Genomic DNA, 23,317 nt, shown 5'->3' with positions numbered 1-23,317 from the left:
CTGCAGAATGGCGTTGACCCTCTCCGCCTGTCCATTGGTCTGCGGGTGTCTAGCCGTCGACAAGCTGACCTCCACCTGCAGGAGGTTCATGAGCCGCCGCCAGAACCTGGAAACAAATTGGCGGCCACGATCCGAAATAACCCTTAAAGGTAATCCATGCAGTCTGAATACGTGATCCACAAACAGTTTGGCTGTCTCTTCTGCAGAGACCGCCCTGGCACACGGTATAAAGTGGCACATTTTGGACATGAGGTCCACCACCACCAACACTGCGGTCTTGCCCCTGGATGAGGGCAGGTCTGTGATGAAGTCCATGGACACTACTTCCCACGGCCTGTGCGGTGTGGCTAAGGGCTCCAGCAAACCTGCTGGTGGCGCTCTGACCACCTTTGCCCGCTGGCAGGTGTCACAGCCCCTTACATAATCCCTCACATCCTCCCGCACCCCTGGCCACCAGAAGTGTCTCATGACTAGGTGAGTGGTTTTATCCCTCCCAAAATGACCCGCCGTTGGGTTGTCGTGCATCTGCTTGAGGACCGTACGTCTGAGCTGGGTGGTGGGCAGGTACAGTGCACCCTTGTAGAAAAGCAGCCCCCTGCGTTCTGCAAAGTCTTTTGCCTGCTCCCCCCCCCCTTCTCAGTTCTCTGAAGATGCGGTTGGCAAATTCATCCGCTGCCGTCAGTGCTGTGAGTTCTGCCTCGCTTACCACTGCTGCTCCGCAGGACCAAGCTGACGGGGGGAAGATGTGCCTGGGTGCCGGTGGCGCCTCCTCCTCCATGTACTCTGGCTTGCGGGAGAGGGCATCCGCCCTGACATTCTGCTCTCCCGGGATGTAGTGTATGGAGAAGTTGAAGTTCGAGAAGAACTCTGCCCACCGTATCTGCCGCTGGTTGAGCACCCTGGCAGTTCTCCAGAACTCCAGGTTCTTGTGGTCTGTGCACACCTGGATGGGGTGCTTGGCGCCCACCAGGAAGTGTCTCCAGTGCTGGAACGCAGCGTGGATCGCAAGAAGTTCCCGATCAAACACCGTGTAGTTTCGCTCTGGCTGGGTCAACTTCCTGGAGAAGAAGGCACAGGGTCTCCACTCTCTGTTGGCGTCCAGTTGCAACAAAATGGCGCCCACAGCTTTATCAGAAGCATCTGTCTCCACGCGTAGGGGCGCGTCCTGAACCACGTGGAACAGGTTCTGGTCTGAGGCGAACACCCTCTTGAGGCTTTCAAACGCTGCTTGCGCCTCTGGTGTCCACCTGAACTTCTGCTTGCCTCTCAGGCAGTCAGTGATGGGAGCCGTAACGCGGGAGAAGTTCTTGATGAACTTCCTGTAGAAGTTGGCGAAGCCTAGCAGGCGTTGGGCATCTTTGCGCGTCCTGGGGCTGTGCCAGTCCAGGATGGCCTGCACCTTGTCCTTGTCCATCGCCAGCCCCTTGTCTGACAGCTTGTAGCCTAGGAAGTCCACCTCCTTGGTGTGAAACTTGCACTTCTCCAGCTTCACATACAGGTGGTTCTCCTTCAGGCGCTGCAACACCTCCCTGACATCCTTCACATGCTGCACTGGGTCATCGGAGTAGATAAGGATGTCATCCAGGAAGACCAAGCATTTCCTGAAAAGGAGGGACCCCAGGACGTGGTGCATGAAGGCCTGGAAGCATGCTGAGCCCCCTTGCAACCCGAAGGGCATCACGAGATATTCAAAGGAGCCCAGAGGCGTGAACATCGTGGTTTTCCATTCATCGCCTTCCCGGATCCTGATCAAGTTGTACGCCCCCCTCAGGTCTAGCTTGGTGAAAATCTTGCCCCTGCGTGCCGCTGTCAGGAGATCATCCACTCTGGGCATGGGGAAAGCCACTGGCTCTGTCACTGAATTCAGTCGTCTAAAATCCACCACAAGACGGCGCTGTTGCGTGTCTTTCTTGTCCACCCAGAAGACCGGGCTGCCCCCTGCTGCCTTGCTTTCTCTGATGAACCCCCGCTTGAGGTTCTTGTCGATGAAAGCGCGCAGATCCTCCAGTTCCTGGTCTGACATGGCGTACAGCTTGGCTGGGGGTATAGTTGCCCCTGGCACCAGGTTGATCTGGCAGTCAAAAGGCCTGTGTGGGGGTAGGTGGTCGGACTCCGCTTCGCTGAAGACCTCCTGCAGGTCCCAGTACGGCTTGGGTATCGCCTCACCCCCTTTGACGTGCATGGTGGCCACCGTGGCTATGGGAGGCCCCTCCCCTGGTTGGTGCTGCATGCAATGTTCCAGGCAAAAGTCCGATCCAAAAGTGATGCATCTCTGGTGCCAACTGATGGAGGGGTCGTGGCGCGCCAGCCAGCTCATGCCCAAGACGATGGGGGGGTCTGAGGTGGTGGTGACGTTGAATGCCAGTGTCTCTGAGTGCCTCCCCACCGTCATTCTCATGGGGGGGGTTTGATGAGTGATGGCCCCTCCCAGCAGCTCTCTGCCGTCAATGGTTGCCACGTGCAGAGGAAAATCCAGCTGCAGAAGCTGGATCTGGTGCTCTTCTGCAAAGTTTCTCGAGAAGAAGTTCGCTGAGGCACCACTGTCAATTAGGGCGAGGACCGTCAGGGGATAGCCATTTGGGAGCGTGAGCGTCACTTCTAGAACCACTCCTGCTCTGGGAGGGGTGGGCTGGCTCTGCTCCTCTCTGTGCGGGTGGGTGGGCTGGGGCTGTTGTCTGCTGACTGTGCCTGGCTGCTGCCCCTTGTCTCCTGCAGCCAGGCTTTCCCGTTTCCCTGCTGTGGTGCTGCGTCAGTGGGGGAGGGCACAACCGTTCCCGCCTTTCCTTGCCACTCCCTGCGATGTGGGCAGTCTCTGACGAGATGCTGGGGGGAGTTGCAGAGAAAGCAATTCCCGCCCCTTCCCTCCTTGCGTCTTGGCGCCGCTGGGGTTTGAAAAGCCCGCGCGCGCGCGCGCTATCAATCTGCATGGGTTCCTGGTCCTGACTGGCCCCAGGCGTGGCTTGAAAGGGTTGTTGGGGGAGTGGCTTCTCCTGCGACCGTGGGAACCAAGCCCGCTTTGCGCGCGTTGCTTGCTTGTCGCTCCACCGGGATTCCTGTCTCACCCCCACCGCCAGAGCCGCTTTGCTCAGCTGATCCATATTACTGGGCTTTGGACCTCTTGAGAGCTCATCCTTCACCTCCTCATGCACCCCCAAGTAGAACGTCGCTTGCATTGGGGGTGACTCGAGTTCCCACCCCAATCTGTGCACCAGCATGGTGAATTTCGCCCAATACGCGCGAACTGTCATATTTCCTTGGCGTAAATTATGAAGTTCCTCCTTAGTCTGGTCCATATGACTATCGGACGAATACATCGTTTTCAAACCTTCTAGAAATAGTTTGACATTCTTCATGCAAGGATTCTTTGTTGCGATTAACGGTCTTAGCCACTCCCTGGCTGCCCCGGTAAGGTGCTCCACAATAAACGCTACCCTGTGCTCATCATCAGGGAACTCAGCGTGGTGCAGCTCAAGAGCATACACAATCTCAGTCTCAAAGCCCTGATATTCCCTCGGGTCTCCATTGAACTTGCTTACTAGGGTCCCGGCTCTCCTTCCTGGCAGCACTTGGACTTGGGGTGCCCCTCCCGCCTTGTTTTTCTCTGCATCCAGCTTGTTTTGGAGGTCTACCGCCACCGCCCTTAATTCCTGCTCTCTTTCCTGTAGCGCTCTCACCTGTTCCGCAAGTTGTAGCCGGTCGTCCTGGACCTTCCTAGTCTCTTCTTTAGCTGCCTTCAATTCCCCCTGCGCCTGCAGCGACAGCTGCTGCAGTTCTTGCTGGGCTTGCTCCGCGATCTGCCGCCATTTCTCCGCCTCTGACACGCTCATCCCGGCAACTCCAAAGTAGCCCAAAAAGGATTAGGAGGTTGCTGTCACAGTGGCCGGAGCGGACTACTTCAGAGTAACGACGCTACGCAGCTCTGCATTTTATTCTTTTATTGGTGCTGCGTATTTACAGTGCTAAAGTCATTGCTATTTACACGGAGTGATGTGATCAGTCGGTTTCAGAACCTCCTAATGGCTTTTGGCGCGTCTTTCTCCAACACAAAAGCTTTGGCAGACCCATCCTCTTTCCCCTCCTCTTTCTGCGTAGTTCTGGCGTTGGGGGGATGGGTCTCCCTCCCTTATTCGCCCCTTCCTGTCCCGCCTGGGACCCTGGCTCCTCTACCTTGCCTGAGCCTCGGACCCGACTTCCTGCTTCCCTACTGGAATCGGAACTCTCTCTGCTTTCCCCTGTGCTCGGTGATTGGCTTGAACTCAGGAGGGGAGGGACTTCGCGATATCCCCTGTCCCTCACAGTTACACTCCAGTTTCCATCATCATGGGAGGGGGATCTGGATCATGCTCTTTTGAGTTTTAACATCCATTAACGATTTTGCTACATAGTGGATGGGTGTCGCATTTCCACACACTTGCATTCCACAGCATTTTAATATTAATGTAAATACCGTATATGTTTTTGTTTAACGAAGCCGCCAAAGCAAAAACAACAACAACCCCGAAAACAAAACCTTTTTTCAGTGCAATTTCCAGTGAGATATTTTGCTCCATTTTCATAACAGCAAAGAAATGCCTTGTTCAGTGAGATCAAGGCTTAAGAGTCACTGTCTGAAGCAGAGATATTTTTTATAGTGCAAATTAGCTGTGGGGAGGAAGCATTCTGATGCACATGTTCCAAAGACAGTGAGGTTGGAGTCTAGTTTAGATGGTTCTGAAAGGTCTGCATATCAGTGGATATCACTCAATGGAAGCTCCAAGTACAGATATATATCTGCTAAGTGACACAGGTGAAGGTTGCAGCCTTCCTTGCCATCTATTACAGTTGCAAACAATTTCATGAGCGACACTTTGGGCATGATCCAGCAGGTTGCTTATCCTTTTAAGCTGCAGTCAGCCCCCGGAATCAAAAGGGATGCAGCTGGATAAGGAGCTGGAATGGTTTGGGCAATGTTTCTCTCTCTCTCCTCCTTCCCATCACTTGAATCACCTGGGGCTTAGGCTGGAGTGGTTCATCTCTCTCTGACCACAGATTTAGATGATAGAAAAAGAGGGGTGTGCTGAATAATCTACTCCAGGCTTCCTCAGCCCTCCAGATGTTTTGAGACTAAAATTCCCATCATCCCTGACCACTGGTCCTGCTAGCTAGGGATCATGGGAGTTGTAGGCCAAAAACACATGGAGGGCTGAGGTTGAGGAAGCCCGGTCTACTCCTTTTCCCAGCCATTCCTGGATATCAGAGCACATGGACCTGGATGCCAGCCATAAGCCTTCAATTCCTGTATTGCCTGGGTGAGAAACAGACAGGGAACAGCCCTTCCAAATTGCCCATAGTCTTCCTAAGCTTGAAAGCAAGGTATACCTTTGCTGTGCTGCAATCTGCAACGACATCAACTTTTGGGGGGAATTTTGGGAACTCCAAAGCAGCTGAAACACAAAAACAAAATAAAAAAAATCAAAGCACAAGCTTTCCCCACATTCCATATCAAGGAAAAGGCACTGCTGCAAGAGAAACCATAGTGAAAATTAGGCAAAATGTGCACCCATTAGGAAAGAAATGCTGTCGCTCTGCAGCTGTGGAGCTACACTGACATCTAGTGACCAAAAAATGCAATCCATAAATATGGCTATGTATGGTGATTATGAACTCCAGTCTGCGACAGAGCAGGGAACTTCCTGGGTTATATCTGTTTTCCATATAAACAGGACTATGGTGTCAATTTTGTATGGAGTAAAATGAGTATAGACCTAGCTTTGAATGCAGAATCATAGTAAGCAAAGAGATTACATGCATGAAAACTACACAAACTCACGATCTCTGTATCTCAGCATCACTGGATCCTGAAGTTCTGTGCTCAGCATGATAAGAGGGCAGGTTTCAGTGGTTTTGGGGAAACGATGCGCTTGCAAGTTAGGCTCCAGTTCATAGGGGTAACCCTCAAAGAAATACTCCTGGTGATGGGGAGGTATATTTGTTTGCCTGAAGACATCTTCTAAAAATATGGGGGCTCTGAAGAACACAAAGCAGAGGGATAAAGGATCATTGTTTTCATTTACAATGAACCAGCACCCCTTCTTTATCCAAGACAGGCAGTAGTAGCCTCTCTAGAATTCCTTCCCCAGGAATAATAGTAGTAGTAGTAACAACAAACAACAACAACAAACAACAACAAACAACAACAACAACTTATTATTTGTACCCCGCCCATCTGGCTGGGTTTCCTCAGCCACTCTGGGCGGCTTCCAACAAATATTAAAAAGACATTAAAATGTCACACATTTAAAACTTCCCTAAACAGGGCTGCCTTCAGATGTCTTCTAAATGTCAGGTAGTTGTTTATCTCTTTGACATCTGATGGGAGGGCATTCCACAGGGCGGGTGCCACTACCGAGAAGGCCCTCTGCCTGGTTCCCTGTAGCTGGACCTCAGTGTCTGGGCAGAACGATGGGGGTGGAGATGCTCCTTCGGGTATACTGGGCCAAGGAAAGCTGGCCAAGCCAGCTTTGTTCTCACATTCAATAAATTATTCAAAATGTACCTATTATAGTACGGTAGGCACTCAGGTGAATGCGAATGTTCAAAACTGGGTTAAAAATACCTGATGTAGGGAATGAAATGACACTCTATCCCCTGCCAAATATTGTCAAATAGGGACCACAGAGACTTACTTAAGGATCACACCAGATGCCCATACTAGTCTCCCAAGTCACCGTGATTATTTTAACAGAAATGCAGGATAAAATGTTCAAAACAAAGATAAAAAGAATAGTTACAGAGCAACTCTTCCTCCCAGAACACTGACATTTCAAGAGAAAGTGCCTGCTGGTCTCTTCTGAACACCAGGCAAAGCAAAAACCCTTGATGGTAGTGGATGGTGATGATGATAATAGTCATCATCATCATCAATAATAATATGATATTTTATTAGACCTACTTAAATTGATGCAGGATCATTCAGGCTTTCTGCCTTAACCTATTTCATATATTCTACCGTAGATTACTATTCTTCTAGATGACTACTCTCCCTAAGGCAGCCATCATATCATTAGTCACTCAGGTGAACATGACTGTGACCCACCTACTGCTTCCTAGAAGTGAAGTCAGCCATGCAGAATTAATTGGTTCTCAATCAATAGTCATTCATAAAAAAAATAGGCAGTTGAATATTCTGATCTTGTCAGAAACTAGGAGGAAACAGCAATTTAAGGAGGAAACAGCTATTTTTTATATAGCAATTCCAAAACACCTAGTGCCTAATATGCAATGCACATTAGCTATTCATTTAACCAAATACTTTATCTCCAATATTCAAAAACCCAGAACTCATCTTTCCACCTCTAGAATGCAGAGTGCTGCCACAACAGCAATCCTGAGTTCTGGATATTGTTATTTACGGTATATGCAACTTAAGCTTTCTCAACTATTTTATAGCTAATTTGCCAACCTGTAGTAAAACTCTGGCCTGAGCATTAGATTAGGGCACTTGGATTCTACTCCTTTCTCTGCCCAAGGCAACAATCCTTACGTGTTGTAGGAGTGGATGTAGATCTTGTGCATGGTAGCTTGCGACAAAGAAAAGACGTGGATTATCTTTCTATGCAAGATGTCATTGGTTTCAGCAAAAAACTGATCAAAGCCCCAGCACTCCTCTTGGTTAGCCTCTAGGATGCTTGCAAGGATGGGGACAAGCTGCCTCTTCAGTCCACTGTAAGGAGTAGAGGAGAAAACCCAGGTGTTACTGCTGACCCCAATTTTCCAAGCAGTGAGACGTTCTTCCAGTGTGAATCAGTTTCCTTTGGAAGAAGGGCACAGGACCCTTCTGGCATTTAGTAATATTTGTGTTTATTTACAAAGATTCAGTTTGAGCATAGGTAGAGAGATTCACGGCATTAATACCACAATAGATACTTTCCCTCATCAGATTTCTACGAAGGGCCCCTTGCATCTTAAAGATGCTTCCAGAGCTCCAGTTGGTTTTCTGTGCTGCAGCCTCCCTCTTGCCTGAGTCACACTCTTTCTTCTTCCTGAAACCACTCAAGAAGCTTTCTTTGCTCCCTCATTCAAACCAGCCTGATGAGTAAAAATAAGCCCCCTTCCCTAAAGAGTCTCCTCGTCTGAGAACAGAGGGATGCTGTAAGCCAGAGCAGCTGGCGAGGTGGCCAAAGCAGCCAGTCTTGCAGAGACAATCAAGCTCTACCCCCCACAATGGCTGTCTGTCAAAGTGCTGGCATGAAAAGAGGGTGTTGTTATTAAGTCTGCCTGATCAGATTGCTCTTAACTAATGTGGCCAGAAACTGCTAAAACAGAAGGCCCAACTTCTGTTTTAATAGTATCCCTGCCTGGTGGGATATGTTTCCAATGGGAAAAAATCCCAAACAAAAACCCATTCACATTCAATTACTGACAAGATGTCATGCTTCACAGGAATACAACCCTCAAGAGCAAAAAAAGAAAGTTCCATACTCTTGACCTATGTACTATACACAGTCGTACATGGTGGACACAACTGAGTAGGGGGATGCTGGGTTAAGTGGAATCCACATGATCCTAGCAACTCTATGGGATATTCAGTTCAAATGTTACTGGTAAGGAATAGACATCAACCAAGGGCATGTAGCAACCAACCATGCCTATGCCTGCCTCTGGTATGGAGTAAGGGAATAGACAGAAATATTTATTCATCTCTCATAGGCATCCAAACTTGGGGTCAACCAATGAAAGTGGCAATGGATTCAGGACAGACAAAGGGAAGTAACTTTTTCCATACAGTGCATAATTTTGCAACTAAGAACTACCAGTAGTGCCTGGGCTGAAGTTTTTCATGCTCCCTCCCCACCTCTTTTCCTTTTGCGTTGTGTCTTTTAGATTGTAAGCCTTTTGGCAGGGACTGTCTTTTCACTGATATATGTAAGCTACCTGGGAGCCTTTTACAGCTGAAAATACAAACTCGTGGATAAGTGGTGTTGATGATAGGTGGTGATAAGGACTGATTTACATGTACGGTATTTAAATGAGGATTAGGCAATTTGATGGAGGTTCTTAAAGCCTGCCAGAGTTCCACAGTCTCTCAGATGCAAATTGTCTACTCCCAGGTAAGGATTAAGATAAGAAAGAAATTGTGCTGCAGAATTTCTAACACTCTTGATCATTAGCTTATCCGATCCCTTTCTACCGGTACTTACACAGAAAGCCGGCATGTGATTGGAAGCTCATAGGTCCAAATGATGGTTCCACTCTCTTGCTCTTGGGTTCCTGCTATAGCTCCAGTAGGTTTCTCAGTTGTTATTTTGTACCTGTTGAAAGAAGCAGCCCATCTTTAGGAGTTAGCAAGAATGGTGAGATTATAACCCTTACACAGATATAAGTAACATCAAATTGGGTGTGTTGTGTTCCCTCCTCTCTCCCCACCCCCACCCTACTTTTTAGTGCGTGAAGAGATAAAGCAGGCAAATCAAGAAAACATACGAAATACATACATGATTTCCTTGTTCCTGCGTGGTCCCCCAAATGGGATAAATGGGAGGCTGCCTGTGGCTGCATGGTAAAATGTCACCCCAATACTCCAAAGATCTACGGTCACCCCATAAGCCTTCTGTTGGGGCTTCTTCAGCACTGCTCGCTTATACATGTCTGGGTGCTTTAAGTGATAATGTAAAAGAAAAGGAAAAAGGAAAGACGGCTTGAGTATTAAGGCCATTCAAGCTTTTCAAACCCACAAATGAAAATAGGGAATACGTAAAATAAGTAATGCATGCTAAAATTAGATCTGCAATATTCAGTTGATCAGTTAGATTAGAACAGATGAATGACTGAACTAAAAAACCCTACCTCCCATTAAAACAAGCAGCAGTTTTTTAGAAAATCGGGTCCTCCCTTAAAGAGGGCACGTGTTGTGGTGAGACCTGGCAACCAAACCCTTGTGTTGTGGGTGGGTATGATTGGATAGCCACAACACCCAATTGGTAGTTCCCTCGATGCAGGGTTTTATCAGGCCAATGGGACGCAGGCTAAACAGATCGAGAGACCTATATATACCTATGCACATGACCCAGAGCTTTCTCTTTTGGTGTGTGCATCAGAACACCCGCCCACCTCTCCCTACTTTTAGGGCTTGTGCGCTTGACCTTGCTATGCCGTTGTGTATCGTCTGTCATTGGGACAGGGACACAGCAGGAATTTCCCCCACTTGGCTGATTGGCTGGTGCCATTTGGGTTTCGCCTGCCGCGTAGTAAAGCGTCACAACTTGTAAGGTTGCGGATAGGCTCTGGTTCAGGTGATAGGGATGGGGGAACGCTCTCACCATCCCTATGTGAAGGGTATTCCGTTAAAGGAACCCAGGGACTCAATGGTTTGGTCAACCCCTGAGAGGGGGTTGTGCCCGTGCCTGAGTCCAGGGGGATATCTGGGTGGTGGACATAGCATGTCCCCGACTTTCCACCATTCCAGGTGTTCACCCTAGGCTGACCTATGCTGGTGCCCTGGGTCAACACTACCTGCAAGGGTGCAGGGAGCTAGTCGAACCAGAGCCTATGCAACCACTCACTTGCTGTAATCAATAAAGTTGTGGCCTAAATTATGCCAAAAACTAAACCAAAATTTGAGTCTTTCTTGTCTGAATTTATTTAAGGGGGAGGTTTAAAGGTCTAAACACGCAAATATATTTTTAAATAATATTACGTCTAAAAGCAGGAGATGGAAAGCACCATCTTTTAAAAATATACTGTATTCTCCTTTCTATCCCAAAAAAGAGGAATGCCTATAAAATGGGAATAACCTAAAGTGAAGAATATGTGCTTCTTGCTTCAGAAATATCAATTTCATCCAGATATAGATTTATGCAAATTTAATCAATAGCTTGATTAACCTGGAGGCAGAATACAACCATCATGACCAGCAGCCATTGAAAGCTTTATTATCCATGAATTTGTCTGATCCCATTTTAAAGCCTCCACCACATCCTAGGGCAGCAAATTCTTTAGCTTATTAATCAGCCTATACTTTCTTTCATCTGTTCTGAATCACCTATTCTCCAGCTTCATTGGATTACTCTGCAGGTTACCCACACGTAACCACCCTAATAGCACCAAGCACAGTAACCCCCACTAAATGTTCCCTTCTTCTGGAAACAGAAGATTGCAATGTCCACTCTGGATCTCCCCCCCCCCAAATGATCTGTCAGTTGGAATCTTCAGCCTTCTTTTACTAATAAAAAGATTTCCAGCATTCCACTTTACTCACAAGATATTCTTCCGTCCCATAAACCGATTCAAACTTTTCGTCATCGTCTAGTTCTCGGGCAGCCCCAAAATCAGTCAGTTTGTAGATATTTTGGTTATCGTCTCCAACCAGCCTCATGATGTTTCCGGGTTTGATATCTCTGTGGACAACCCCATTCTGACGGAGATGGTTCATGCCAGCAACTAAAAAAGGAAGGAAGATGTGAACATTCTTCTATTAAAAGGCACTAACAGGAATCAGAATTTTCTGGTCTCTCTGGGCTTTCTCCCATGACAAAAGTAACGTGAAGATACACAATGGTCTGGTTCACACATAAAACTAAACCATGGCTTAGATCTATGGTTATAAGTTGTTTATTAACCAATGCATGTGGGGCATTGGAACTGGATTGGGACAGTTTGTGGTGGAGGGGGATTTATGTATTTGTCCCTATCAGGGTCCTGATTAGAACTGATCCTTCCAGACCATGGCAGATTTCACTTGTGAATAGTTTATCTAGGCACATATGTGAGGTGGGGGCAACTGCAATGAGGGCCATGCCAGAGGAAAAGGCTTAAAGCCCCCACCCTCCCATACTGTGATCCTGATCCTGCTTGGCTGCCCACATGCTGGCTACTTATGTTTTAAAAAGTAAACACACTATTATGTCGCATTTAGTATGGCACTGTATCGGAACACAGGAAGCATTATGTTCATAGCTGCCAAGTTATCCCTTTTTTAAAGGGATTTTCCCTTATGCTGAATAGGCTTCCTCGCGAGAAAAGGGAAAACTTGGCAGCTATGATTATGTTGAAGGCTGTGCAAAGTCATGTGGAGGATGTAAGATTCATCTTGGCCCACAGAGCAGTCACACTTACTTACCTACACAGTGCAACACTATGAGGAACTCTGATTCTGACAAGCCAAAGGCATTTTCTGGGTCTTCTAAGAGGCTCAGCAGGCTCCCACCTGAACAGTACTCCATTACCAACACCTTCTGTTTGCAGCTTTCCTGTGTTTGAATTTGAGGGCAAAAATGAAATCCCACCTTATAGGGGTTGAACCATATGCCTGATAGCATGCACCCAATTACAGAATGTGCTAGTGCTCCAGACATCTCATGCTGCTACAGTGGAAGCTAGCATAAATCCCCTGCAAGACTAAGGGCACTAATACATGTCATATGATTACACAACACAACTGATGAGTCTGGTTATCTGAAGAGGAAGATAAAGACCAAATGGGGAGGGGGCTTCTTAAGCCTTCCCTTTATGCTGTTTTTCCCCCTGCTGAAAATCCACAAAGCTGCTTTTAACCTCATTTGTAAAAATATATGGGGGCTTTAATCTGTTTTCCTAAAAGGTAAAAGCAGTTGCGAGCAAAGGAGGTGTGTGCATTTTTTTTTAGCTATACACCACATGTAGTTTCTGGCTAATCAACTTTTCTATTCAGAAAAGAGCTAACTGAAGAGAGCAAAGTACAGTAATGGGGGCAAGTAAGCAACTCTCAGACACAGCCCAGTCCCTGCCCATTTGATACACTTCATCTCTGTGTATCTTGAGTCCCTTTCCAAATGATAGGATGGAAGTAGCGTGCAGAAGGAAGTGAAGATGAGACCATATAAGCACTTGATCTGAAATCAGAAAGACCAGTAAGGGTTAATTATCCCTGTGTATATATCTGGGTTTGAGCCCCATAGTCCTTTTGGGTCAGCATCTCAAAGCACATTCCCACCGTAGGATGAAAATGAGTCCTCTTGGTCATAGCAGTGTTCTCAAGTTAATTCCTACTGTTTGGGGGGAAATCTGCATATTATTTAACATGAGGGCAGTCTTGCCGGATGAGGCCAAAGGCCCATCTAGTCCAACATTTCTGTCCTCATTTGGCCAACCGGATGCCCATGGGAAGCCCACAAGCAGGATCTGTGTGCAACTGTGCTCATCCCATCCGTGATTCACTGTAGTTCACACAACTGTCACACATGCCGATAACAGGGGTTTAAAGGTAAAGGGTAAAGGGACCCCTGACCATTAGGTCCAGTTCCGGACCTAATTTAGCATGCAGCAATGTCTTGTTTTTTCTTCAATTAATTACAGGTGCAGGGGAATCACCGCAGCTCATGAGAATTCAGGGAAGATTTATTCCTTCTCTTCCTAGACATGATTAGGACAAAAATCCCATACACACACACACACACACACATAAGCTATGGGGGCATGTAAAGTTCCCATTAGTTTCTAACCCTGGTAGCTGTGCCAGAGGGTAGGATTTTTTCATCCTGATCATGGCTGGGGAGGGAAAGGATAAACTCTTCATATACTGATCTGTTAAAAATTGGGATGGGCTGCATCTGGAATGTACCGTAGCTTCCACACAACATGTCACTAACCCAGGCATAGACAACCTTGGCTCTCCAGATTTTTTGGAACTACAACTCCCATGATCCCTAGCTAACAGGGCCAGTGGTCAGGGGAGTTGTAGTTCCAAAACATCTGGAGAGCCAAGGTTGCCTATGCCTGCACTAGCCCTTAAATGTACACTAAAAACAGATTCGTGACAACGCAGACACTTGGCTGCCTCAATGCCCCTGGACTGGTAAGATTTTCCAGTCTACTAATAGCTCGTTGCGAATATAGACCGGATGGGTGACAAAAGCAGCTAGCACTCAAAACGACACCTTTGCCGGGGGCTTCCGGTCTAGCGCCAGCGCCGTCCGGTGGGGTTTGCTTCGAGCTCCGAGGCAGCCCGTCTTCGCGAGGGGGGGGGAAGCAGCGGGAGCGACACTGCACCCCATAGAACCCAGTGTCGAGCGTCACTGGGGCAAATGCTCAGCGGAGCCCCAACTCCGACTCCCCAGCTCGCCGGTAAGCTCTAATAAGAGCGCCGGTGCAGGAAGGGTTGAAGTCGTGGGGGCCATTTTGAGCACGATCGTTGCCCTTGCGGAGAGAAGCTCCGAACCGGAGGCGGAGAGCGCTAGATACTTTCTAAAGAAGGATTGAAAAGATCAGGAACCGTGAGTAAAAGGACTTAAAAATTTTAATGGATCTCAAATTCGGAACGGGGGTGTGATTTAAAAACGGAAGCCGATCTCCCCCCACTGATGAAAAGAAGAAGCAGTAAAAGGAGTATTACCCGATGCCAGGGAAAGGAAGTTTGTAGCTTAAACAATTCCAAGGATCGAAAAAAAGAGGATTCTCCCCCCAGAGGCAGGGCAAAGGGGGAGAGCTGTATATATAAAGGTTGGAAACCCCTGCAAACAGTGGAAATTTAAGAGAGAAGCCCCTCCCCCCTCCCGAAAGCGGCAACCCGGACAGAACAGCAAGCGGATGGGGAGGAGATAAAAGAAATATTGGAATGGATTTTTAGAGACTTTTAAGCGAATAAAAGGCTGAACTGAGGGAAAGTAGAGATTGGACTGTTTAAATCGGATTTGTTGTAGCCAGATTGAAATAAAAAGCAAGGTAATAATAGTTGGAATGGACTCAATGCATCCAGTTGGCTGAAATCGGAATAGTTATTATTGGTGACCACTTCCTGTTATTCAAGTTCTGCTCTGGCCTTGAAGAGCTGGAAAAAATGTCAACAATGGACTATGCACCTGGTTTCCAGAGAAAAGTCATGGGACTCTTGTGGGAAATAAAAATCAGAATGGATAAGATTCAACAGCAAATGGAAAAAATAAATCAGGATGTACAGAAACAGGACATAAGTGAATTAACAGTGAAAGAAGATGATAGGACATATGAATCGAACCATAATTCAATCAAAGAAGACGAGGATGATTTGGATATACAAGAGGAGAAAGACCAAATTCAGATCTGGAATACCCCCCCTTTGGAGGGGGTGGAACAAGTGCTGTTTGAGGGGCAGGAAACCCACAAGAAAAACAATGTGCAAACAAGATGGGAATACTGGGGGGAGGACAGAGACATTGGGGTTGTAAAACATGTCAAGAAAGGGGAGGGTTGAAGGAGGATGGAATATATACTGTTTACTAGGATGGATAAAAAGGGATTGAAAACTGGATTGCTGATTTTGGAACTTGTTGGAATGGAAGGGAATAGCCGTGATCAGGGGAGGGGGAGGGAAAATTGAGAATAATTGATAAATTAAAGATTGGGAAGGTAAAAGAAAAAAGAGATTCAAAATATAAGGAGGTCCTTGGAAGAAAATTATGGTAAGGGAGGGAACAAGATTGTATGTTTGGTAGAATTAGGATGTAATAGTAATTGGGAGTATTAGAAAAATGGTTTTGGCAAGACGATTTGGGATGGTTGGGTGCTTTCCCTCTCTTGTCGGTCGTCCCCAGGCTGGGGGCCCCTGGTGGCAGGGGGGGCCTCTGGGGTGGGGGGGACGGGGAGGGGGGAGGGATCCAACTGGAAAAAGATCCACTTCCCTTCCTCTTTCCGTCCTCTGGGATTCCTCGTGGCAGGAGGGGTTCTGGCGGACGGGGGAGGAGGGGGGTGAGAAATGGGAATAAAAGAGAATTATTAAAGAATATGGATAGCAGATTAATATAAGATTGGAAAGATTAAAAATAGAATGAGGAATATGATAAGAAAACTGTTAAATATGATTCAAAAATGAAAATCAGATAGAGGGGGGATCGGGGAAGCCCACATAAAAACAATGTTTATGAAAAATGATTAGCTAATAATAATCTCTTTCTTTTTTCTTCCTATTTTTTTTTCTTTTTTCTTTTTTGGCTCCTCTTTTTTGAGTGCGTACTAAGATTGGATAGATGGTTGGATGGATACCCACTTGCGTCTCTCCTGCAAACCTGGAGCCTCTTGGTGGCAGGGGGGGCTCTGGGGGTGGGAGGGAGGAGTGGGGAGAAATTCAATCATAAAATGAACCACTGTCGATTGCCCATCTTTCGGGGGATCCTCTTGTGGGAGGAGAGGGCTCTTGGAGGGTGGACAGAAGTAGGTGGAAAATATGTTATGTTTGCTTATGTATGTTCTTTTTATTATGCAAAAAATTAATAAAATATTATTTTTTTAAAAAAACGACACCTTTGCCTTTCATTCCTAAGAACAACATATGCTGAGACTGGTCCTCAGGAGAGATTACAAAAGATAGAATGGCACAGTAAACTTGGAAACCAGGGACACCACAATCCAATGTCTTACATGCAAGCCAGCAGGCAGAGGAACTGCCTCTTATCCTTGTTTGCATTTTCTACTTCCTTCATGGCTATGAACACTCATTCCTCTATTCCCTTATGAGGGGAATTCCCCGCCCCCATTCATCAGTGTGCTTAAAGCTCAAGTGTGCTTAGGCAAAAATAATTTTTAAAAAAACTATGCAGTACAGCTCTCCTGAGACTATACCACTTCAGAATGCAGGTAGGAAAAATTGTATGATTGAAGTCTGTGTGTTCCTAAGTGTTAAATTAAAAAACCGCCCTGCCTGTAGCACTCTAGAGTCTTACTGTCTTACTAGCTCTCTACAAGCTGAGAGGACCCTATTATTATTATTATTTAGGAAAAGCTTCAATCAGACAAATTTTTTGTTCAGAGGTAGCCAATGTGGCATTTAAGGTTGATGTGAGTTATGGTCTAAAACACCTGACAGGTATTACATTGGCTACGCTTGCCTAAGTTGCTTTTCTCTTTGTCTGGAAACACTTTCAAACCTCAGGATTTTGAGAGGTTAATAACATTCTGTGGTACACAGATATGGAAAGAAATTCCCAGAAAGATGTAGGCATTGGCATGTTGTAAAATAGGAACATAGGAAGCCGCCTTATATCAAGTCAGACCATGAGTCCATCCGTCTCAATACTGTCTACTCTGACTGGCAGCACCACTCCAGGATTCCTGGATTCCCAGCCCTACCTCAAGATGCCAGGAAATTAGCCAAGAACCTTCCTGCATGCATGGAATTTCCCTTTTGTTTAAATAGCTGCTGAACACAGATGCTCTACCACAGAACTATGGCCGTATTCTTTCATTGAAAATGGATGTTGACAAGGAGCTCTGGCACAAATTAAGGCAGCAGTAGGGATTCTTTGATGGGCTAGCAGGTCAGCAAGTGCCTAAATCAAGGGTACCCAAGTAGTGTCCTCCAGACAAAGTTGGACTCCTAACTCCCATCAAGCTGGACTTACAGGTCATGTGGGCTGGAGCAGGTTGGAGCTGCAGTCCAAGTGCATATGGAGGGCACCACACTGCCTACCTCTGATCTGAATGCTGTGCCGAAGAAGGCAATGTTGTCCAACATGCTGGTGTGCCATTGCCAAAAATAACAAATAACTCCACGTGCAGATTTAGTATAAACAAGTGACCAGATAAACAGAAGTGCTGTTCAGGCAAGGCTAAAGTAACAGTACGCTATGTATGGAGGGGAGAACATATACACCAGGCATCCCCAAACTTCGGCCCTCCAGATGTTTTGGACTACAATTCCCATCATCCCTGACCACTGGTCCTGTTAGCTAAGGATCATAGGAGTTGTAGGCCAAAACATCTGCAGGGCCGCAGTTTGGGGGTGCCTGATATACACAGTGTTCAGTTAAGATACGTTTTAGTGGGGTGTTACACAATGCCACCGTTATCACACCACCCATAACACATATATCAGCCTTTGTTTGAGAGTGAAAACCACAACTTACAATCTCTTCCACGGCAAAAAGCTTGACAATGTTCTGGTGGTTTAACTTCCTCAGCACTTCAAACTCCCTTATCTGCACCTCCTGAGGTCTCATGTAACTGGCATTGTTGAAGACTTTCACAGCAACCAGTTCTCCTGATTTCTGGGGGGGCGGAGGCGGGGAGGAAACAAAGGGGAGGGTTTCAGGAACCTTTATTCATTCTACCGTATATGACCCTGCAGCATGTAAACATGAAAGAGGAGAGAGGCACATCTCCAAAACATGCAGCAGACAAGTCACCATATTTAGTTTACTTATTCCCATGAGTTCCAGCTATTTCATTTGCTCTGTAGAATATTCTCTGTAGAATATTCTGAAGTGATTAACAATTTAAAAAACGCAGATTCAAATACAATACAGATACAGATTCCATTTATATCGTTTGTTCCTCCATATAGCACCCAAGGTGCTCAGAAATAATAAAAATGCAATAAAAGACCTAGAAGAAGATAAAAAGCAAAAGAGCAGATAAAGCTTGTCATCCAAAGGAAAAGGAACAAGGAGGAGGGGGATAAATAGTGAGCAGGTGAAAATAACAATTATGTTATGTTCCAGCTCTAAGACTCGTTTTACCGTTATGCCTCAGTTTTATGTTGTGCAATTACTTTGTGAAGCGTAAAACAAGTAATAAAATTAATTGAACACCACACTCACAGGGCATCCTAGTTATATATAAATATATATATAGCCTCCTCACCTTGTTACGGGCCTTGTACACACTGGCTGTGGCACCTTGACCCAGCACATCATCCGTTTTCCACAGGTAGTTCAGCGTGCTTTGCATGGCCAGAAAGGCAGTGGTTTGCTTACGCGCTGCAAGGTAGATGGAAGCAGGCAGCAAATGTCACCAGCAGACAGGAAACAAGCTGGTCAGGTTTTCCATCAACTGAGCAATTTCTCCTCTCACTTATGCAAAATGATGTTGGGAAATCCAAGTCCCGTTTCCAGGAGAGACTCTGAATGCAAGGAAGTCTGAGGTGGGATAGGAAACCACCTGGAGCAGTAAGCAAAAATGGTCAGGGCACAGGATTAAAATACCATTCAAAATCCTTCCAGCGAGGTAGAGCCACCCTAACCCTAATGTTAGTTCAGAAAGCAAAAGGATTGCAAAACAGCAGGTGAAAGAGGAAATGCTCGGCTTCTTGCATAAAGAATAATGAAATTCCATGTTGCAGCAACAGTTGGCTATGATTAAGATTTTATCTCACTAGTTCCTCATCAAAGACAGTAGTATCTCTTGTGGCCATTTTCTACTTTTTATTTTAAATAGCTAAGCACCTTAAGCTAACCCTTAAGATACAGGGCTGAATGCTTATTAGAATAATCTCATTTGGAAATCTAGTATACATTTGCATCCAGATCTGCATTGCGGCTAGAAACAAAGCATGAACTGTTGTAAGGTGATGCCTAGAGAACATCAGTCTGGTGATAATGCAAATCTGGAGCCAAAAGTATACTTGGCACCTCCTTTTCTATATCAGCACCACTTTCAGCCATTCTACGGTACTACAGCATTTAGTAGAATTCCTGAATGATCCGAGGCTTTCATGTATTTTTATATATTTATATCGAAATCTAATAAATTTAGGCACCAGGCACCAGTTCCTCTTCAACCAGGCCTTTGGCTGATTGCCATTCTACAGCCTTTTAAACGTGTCTGTGGAAAGGGGGGTTATCGTATTGCTGTTTTGTTTTTAATTACTTACTTGTTTTTATCCCACATTTTATTCTGTGAACCACCCAGGGAGATCTTATGATGAAGGGTGAGACATAAATCAAATTTAAATAAATAAATAAATATTAGTTCTTTTGGGCAAGAGCCTTAGCTTAGTTTTATAGCATCTCCAGGTAGGACAAGGAAAGACTTTTGCCTATATCCCTAAAGAGTCACTGTCAATGTATGCAAAACAGTGCTAAATGAACCAGCTGCCTACCTCAGTACTGTACAGTGGTGCCTCGCTTAACAAACGCCCCGTAAGACAAAATTTTCACTTAAAGAAAGGATTTTTCTAGCGGAGGTTGCCTCGCTAGACAAATTGGTTTTACAAAAAATTCGTCTAGTGAATCGCGGTTTCCCATAGGGATGCATTGAAATTCAATTAATGCGTTCCTATGGGCAATTTTTTTAAAAAAAAAAATTCAATGCATTCCTATGGGATTCGCTAGACAAATTTTTCGTTATAAGAATAGACCCGTGGAACGAATTAAATTCGTCTAGTGAGGCACCAGTGTACAGTGGTACCTCGGGTTACAAACGCTTCAGGTTACAAACTCCGCTAACCCAGAAATACCAGTAGTACCTCAAGTTAAGAACTTTGCTTCAGGATGAGAACAGAAATCGTGCTCCAGCGGCGCGGCAGCGGCGGCAGGAGGCCCCATTAGCTAAAGTGGTACCTCAGGTTAAGAACAGTTTCAGGTTAAGAACGGACCTCCGGAACGAATTAAGTTCTTAACCAGAGGTACCACTGTATAAGGCAGTTCCCCATATTCTCTATACTGCTATGTTCTGCCTACACACACACACTCAGCTGTCAGAATTGCTGGCGCTGACCTATTATGTTCGGTTGTGTATTTTTAGCAAAAGTGCAGCCACATCAGGATTTGGTCCCATGTTAGGAGGAGCTCAAGGAATGTGATCTCTGAACAATTGCCAGGCCTAAGAGATATTGCATATAATGCATGAAGTAACCTTGGAAAGCCCCATCCTTCATGTCCATCAGTATGTGGCACACTCCTGTACATGCTCAAGGGTAATTAATTTAAAAATTCAATCCAAAACTATGTTCATCCATTTTATATCAATTGCACACAATTTCTTGTCCAGCATGAAACAAAGGCAGATCTCAACAGTGTTCTCTCCGCCATTGGTGACCCCTGGCCATATCAATTCCACCTTAGCCTAGTAAGCTATAGGAATGCTGGCTGCAAATAAAATGTCAACCAATGTGAAGAACTCACAACCTTGGCAGCCACCTTCACACCACATGAATGGGCCAAAACATACACACCTCTTAACAAAAGTTCTAGTATCCCTGCTATTCTAGTAAGGCACAATGTTTTAGTGTTGATTGTAGCATATCCTCTGTGGAGTCATTCCCAAAACATACAGCATACACAGGGGGAGAGGAAAGTTCCCTGAACATTGACCAATTTCCTTTTTTAAAAAAATCCCCTAATTTCTGTACTGTACTATGGCAAGTAGAAACTGAATCCACCAGGCTTTCTGATATATTGGCTGTTTTATTCCCCTGAGCACAGAAGGAAACAGCAGATACCACTGTTTCAAAAGGGCCGTTTTGCTAGCTATGGTAAGAACACCGTTTAGCACTCCTTATGAAGGCATGACAAGAAGACATGTTTATATTAGCATGTAATGTACCTCAAATAGATGCGGTCATGTTAAAAGTGCATTAGCACCTTTGATTAAATGGAAGCACCCAGACTCCACTCTTGAGAGGACATCACAGTCTTAAAAGATATTGAGGCTGTGGCGTTAATGCTGTGATGCTAATATCCATTATATAGGTGTTCAGGGCATCGATTTAGTAAATAAAATAAATAGGGTGTCAAAATTAAATGAACAGTTGCTGCATCCCCTGTGAAAAAGTCTCAGAAGTGCCTCTGGGGCTCATTAAAGAAATACAGCAAATGTTTCCTTATAAAGCATGCTTCCACGAAAATATACACTCCACCTTTGCATCTCTCTAGCCCTTATACGCGTTCCTTGCATGCCTTGCAGAAAGTTAAAAAAAAAAACAAAAACATGTCAAGGCAATTCAAACACGGCATTGCAGGCAGGAACAAACACACCAAAAATAGGATAGGAATTGCACCCTACAGGAAGCAAGTGTACAGGCACCGTTCATCTCCAACAACTGCCAATTAAGCCGGACGCAAGGAAGTAATCAATCAAGCAGCTCGGTTGCCGATCTTCACAGGTATATGCGAGCAAAGGATCCTACCTGAAATCGGACAGTCGGTCCTCTCTAGAGATCACACAGCTCAACTCCCCTCCGAGGGACTGGCAGGCTTGGTGACTTGTTCAGCGAGACCCCGTGCAAGCTCCGCGCAGGCGACCCAGTCAGTTTGCGGCTCCTCTGGTTGCCCCAGAGCGACTTCCTGCTTTCCTTTTCTCTTAAAGGTACACACACCAGTCTTCTCGGCCCTCCCCGTAGCAGCTGGCGGGAGGAATCAGGCGCCGGCTGTGCCGAATCCTCCTTCACTTTCCTCACCTCTGCGCCGCCAGTCAGTGCCGGATTTACGTATAAGCTAAACAAGCTATAGTTTAGGGCCCCACTCTCTTGGGGGCCGCCAAAAAAATTAAAGAAAAAAACACCATGGTGTACATCTCCAAAATATAAGAAAAAAAACCACAAATAAAATCTACATACAGCAACAGTGTTTTGTGTTGTGTAGGCTCCTATGGTGTAAGTAATGGGCCGCGCCTACGGTACTAGCTGGCTCCCTAAAATATCACTGGTTTGCTATTATTATTTCATGTTATAGCAAGTTTCTAGAGATTAGATTATGAGTCTTTGAAAATTCTGTTTCTAGAGGAACTTTTAGTTACAGGTAGGGAGCTGTGTTGCTCTGACGTAGTTGAAACAAAAATTAAAAAATCCTTCCAGTAGCACCTTAGAGACCAACTTTGTCAGTCATTGGTATGAGCTTTTGTGTGCATGCACACTTCTTCAGATACTGTATCTCATACCAATAACAAACTTAGTTGGTCTCTAAGGTGCTACTGGAAGGATATATTTTTTTTAGAGGAACTTTGTTATTGCCAAATGTCAATGTGTTTGCATTATTAAGTTTGTTATTAATAAAAAATCATTTTAAGCTAGAGCTTAATAATTATTTCACTATTCATATACAGTATTTCTAAATTGTATTTCACTTTTAATATACTTCTTCTTAATAGATTTCCGTTCAACAATTACTTTGATAAAACACATATTTTGTTATGTGCAAATGGCTTTAGATACCTACTAGGTCCATAAATTACCATATATTCAACACAAAAAACAGCGACAATTTGTTGTTGACAAAGGACAGCTGGACATACAAAGGGCCCCATTACCTTCAGTAGCTTAGGGCAGGCATCCCCACACTGTGGCCCTCCAGATGTTTTGGCCTACAACTCCCATGATCCCTAGCTAACAGGGGAAGATGGGAATTGTAGTCCAAAACATCTGGAGGGCTGAAGTTTGGGGATGCCTGGCTTAGGGCCTCATCAAACCTAAATCTGGCCCTGCCTGTTAACAAACCTTTTGAAGCAGACTTACTTTTGAAGCAGACTTACTTTTGAAGCGTGTCCCTTTCTGCTTGAACATGTGGAACCCACTCGCCAACAATTAAGTGGCAGTGTTATTAATTCTGGAAATTAAAAGTAAAAATAGCTAGCAGAGCCCTTTCTCTTCACTCCTTTTTTCTTTCTGCCAAGCTTC

General features: G+C 45.5%; 1 protein-coding gene across 3 annotated transcripts in view; it reads right to left on the bottom strand.

The window, feature by feature from the left end:
* The window catches only part of IKBKE (inhibitor of nuclear factor kappa B kinase subunit epsilon), a 44,769-nt gene extending 22,736 nt beyond the window's left edge, over positions 1-22,033 (bottom strand). The window contains exons 1-11 of one of the 3 annotated variants that reach the window (XM_060277127.1): positions 20,113-22,033; positions 19,577-19,825; positions 18,568-18,864; positions 17,832-17,972; positions 12,098-12,227; positions 11,237-11,418; positions 9,474-9,634; positions 9,180-9,290; positions 7,523-7,702; positions 5,810-6,006; positions 5,359-5,423 (exon numbers count right to left, since the gene is read on the bottom strand). In XM_060277127.1, coding sequence (XP_060133110.1) covers positions 5,359-5,423; positions 5,810-6,006; positions 7,523-7,702; positions 9,180-9,290; positions 9,474-9,634; positions 11,237-11,418; positions 12,098-12,227; positions 17,832-17,972; positions 18,568-18,654 — 1,254 coding nt within the window. In that variant the 5' untranslated portion in view covers positions 18,655-18,864; positions 19,577-19,825; positions 20,113-22,033. Of the gene's footprint in view, positions 1-5,358; positions 5,424-5,809; positions 6,007-7,522; positions 7,703-9,179; positions 9,291-9,473; positions 9,635-11,236; positions 11,419-12,097; positions 12,228-17,831; positions 17,973-18,567; positions 18,865-19,576; positions 19,826-20,112 lie in introns of those variants that run through there. The other 2 variants (XM_035123119.2, XM_060277128.1) reach the window with 2 other exon arrangements.
* Between the last annotated feature and the right edge of the window lie 1,284 nt (positions 22,034-23,317).

Source organism: Zootoca vivipara, chromosome 7 (assembly GCF_963506605.1).
Source record: "Zootoca vivipara chromosome 7, rZooViv1.1, whole genome shotgun sequence".
NCBI classification, from domain to species: Eukaryota; Metazoa; Chordata; class Lepidosauria; order Squamata; family Lacertidae; genus Zootoca; species Zootoca vivipara.
Note: the sequence above shows the minus strand (reverse complement) of the source record. Positions and strands in the feature narration are given on the sequence as shown.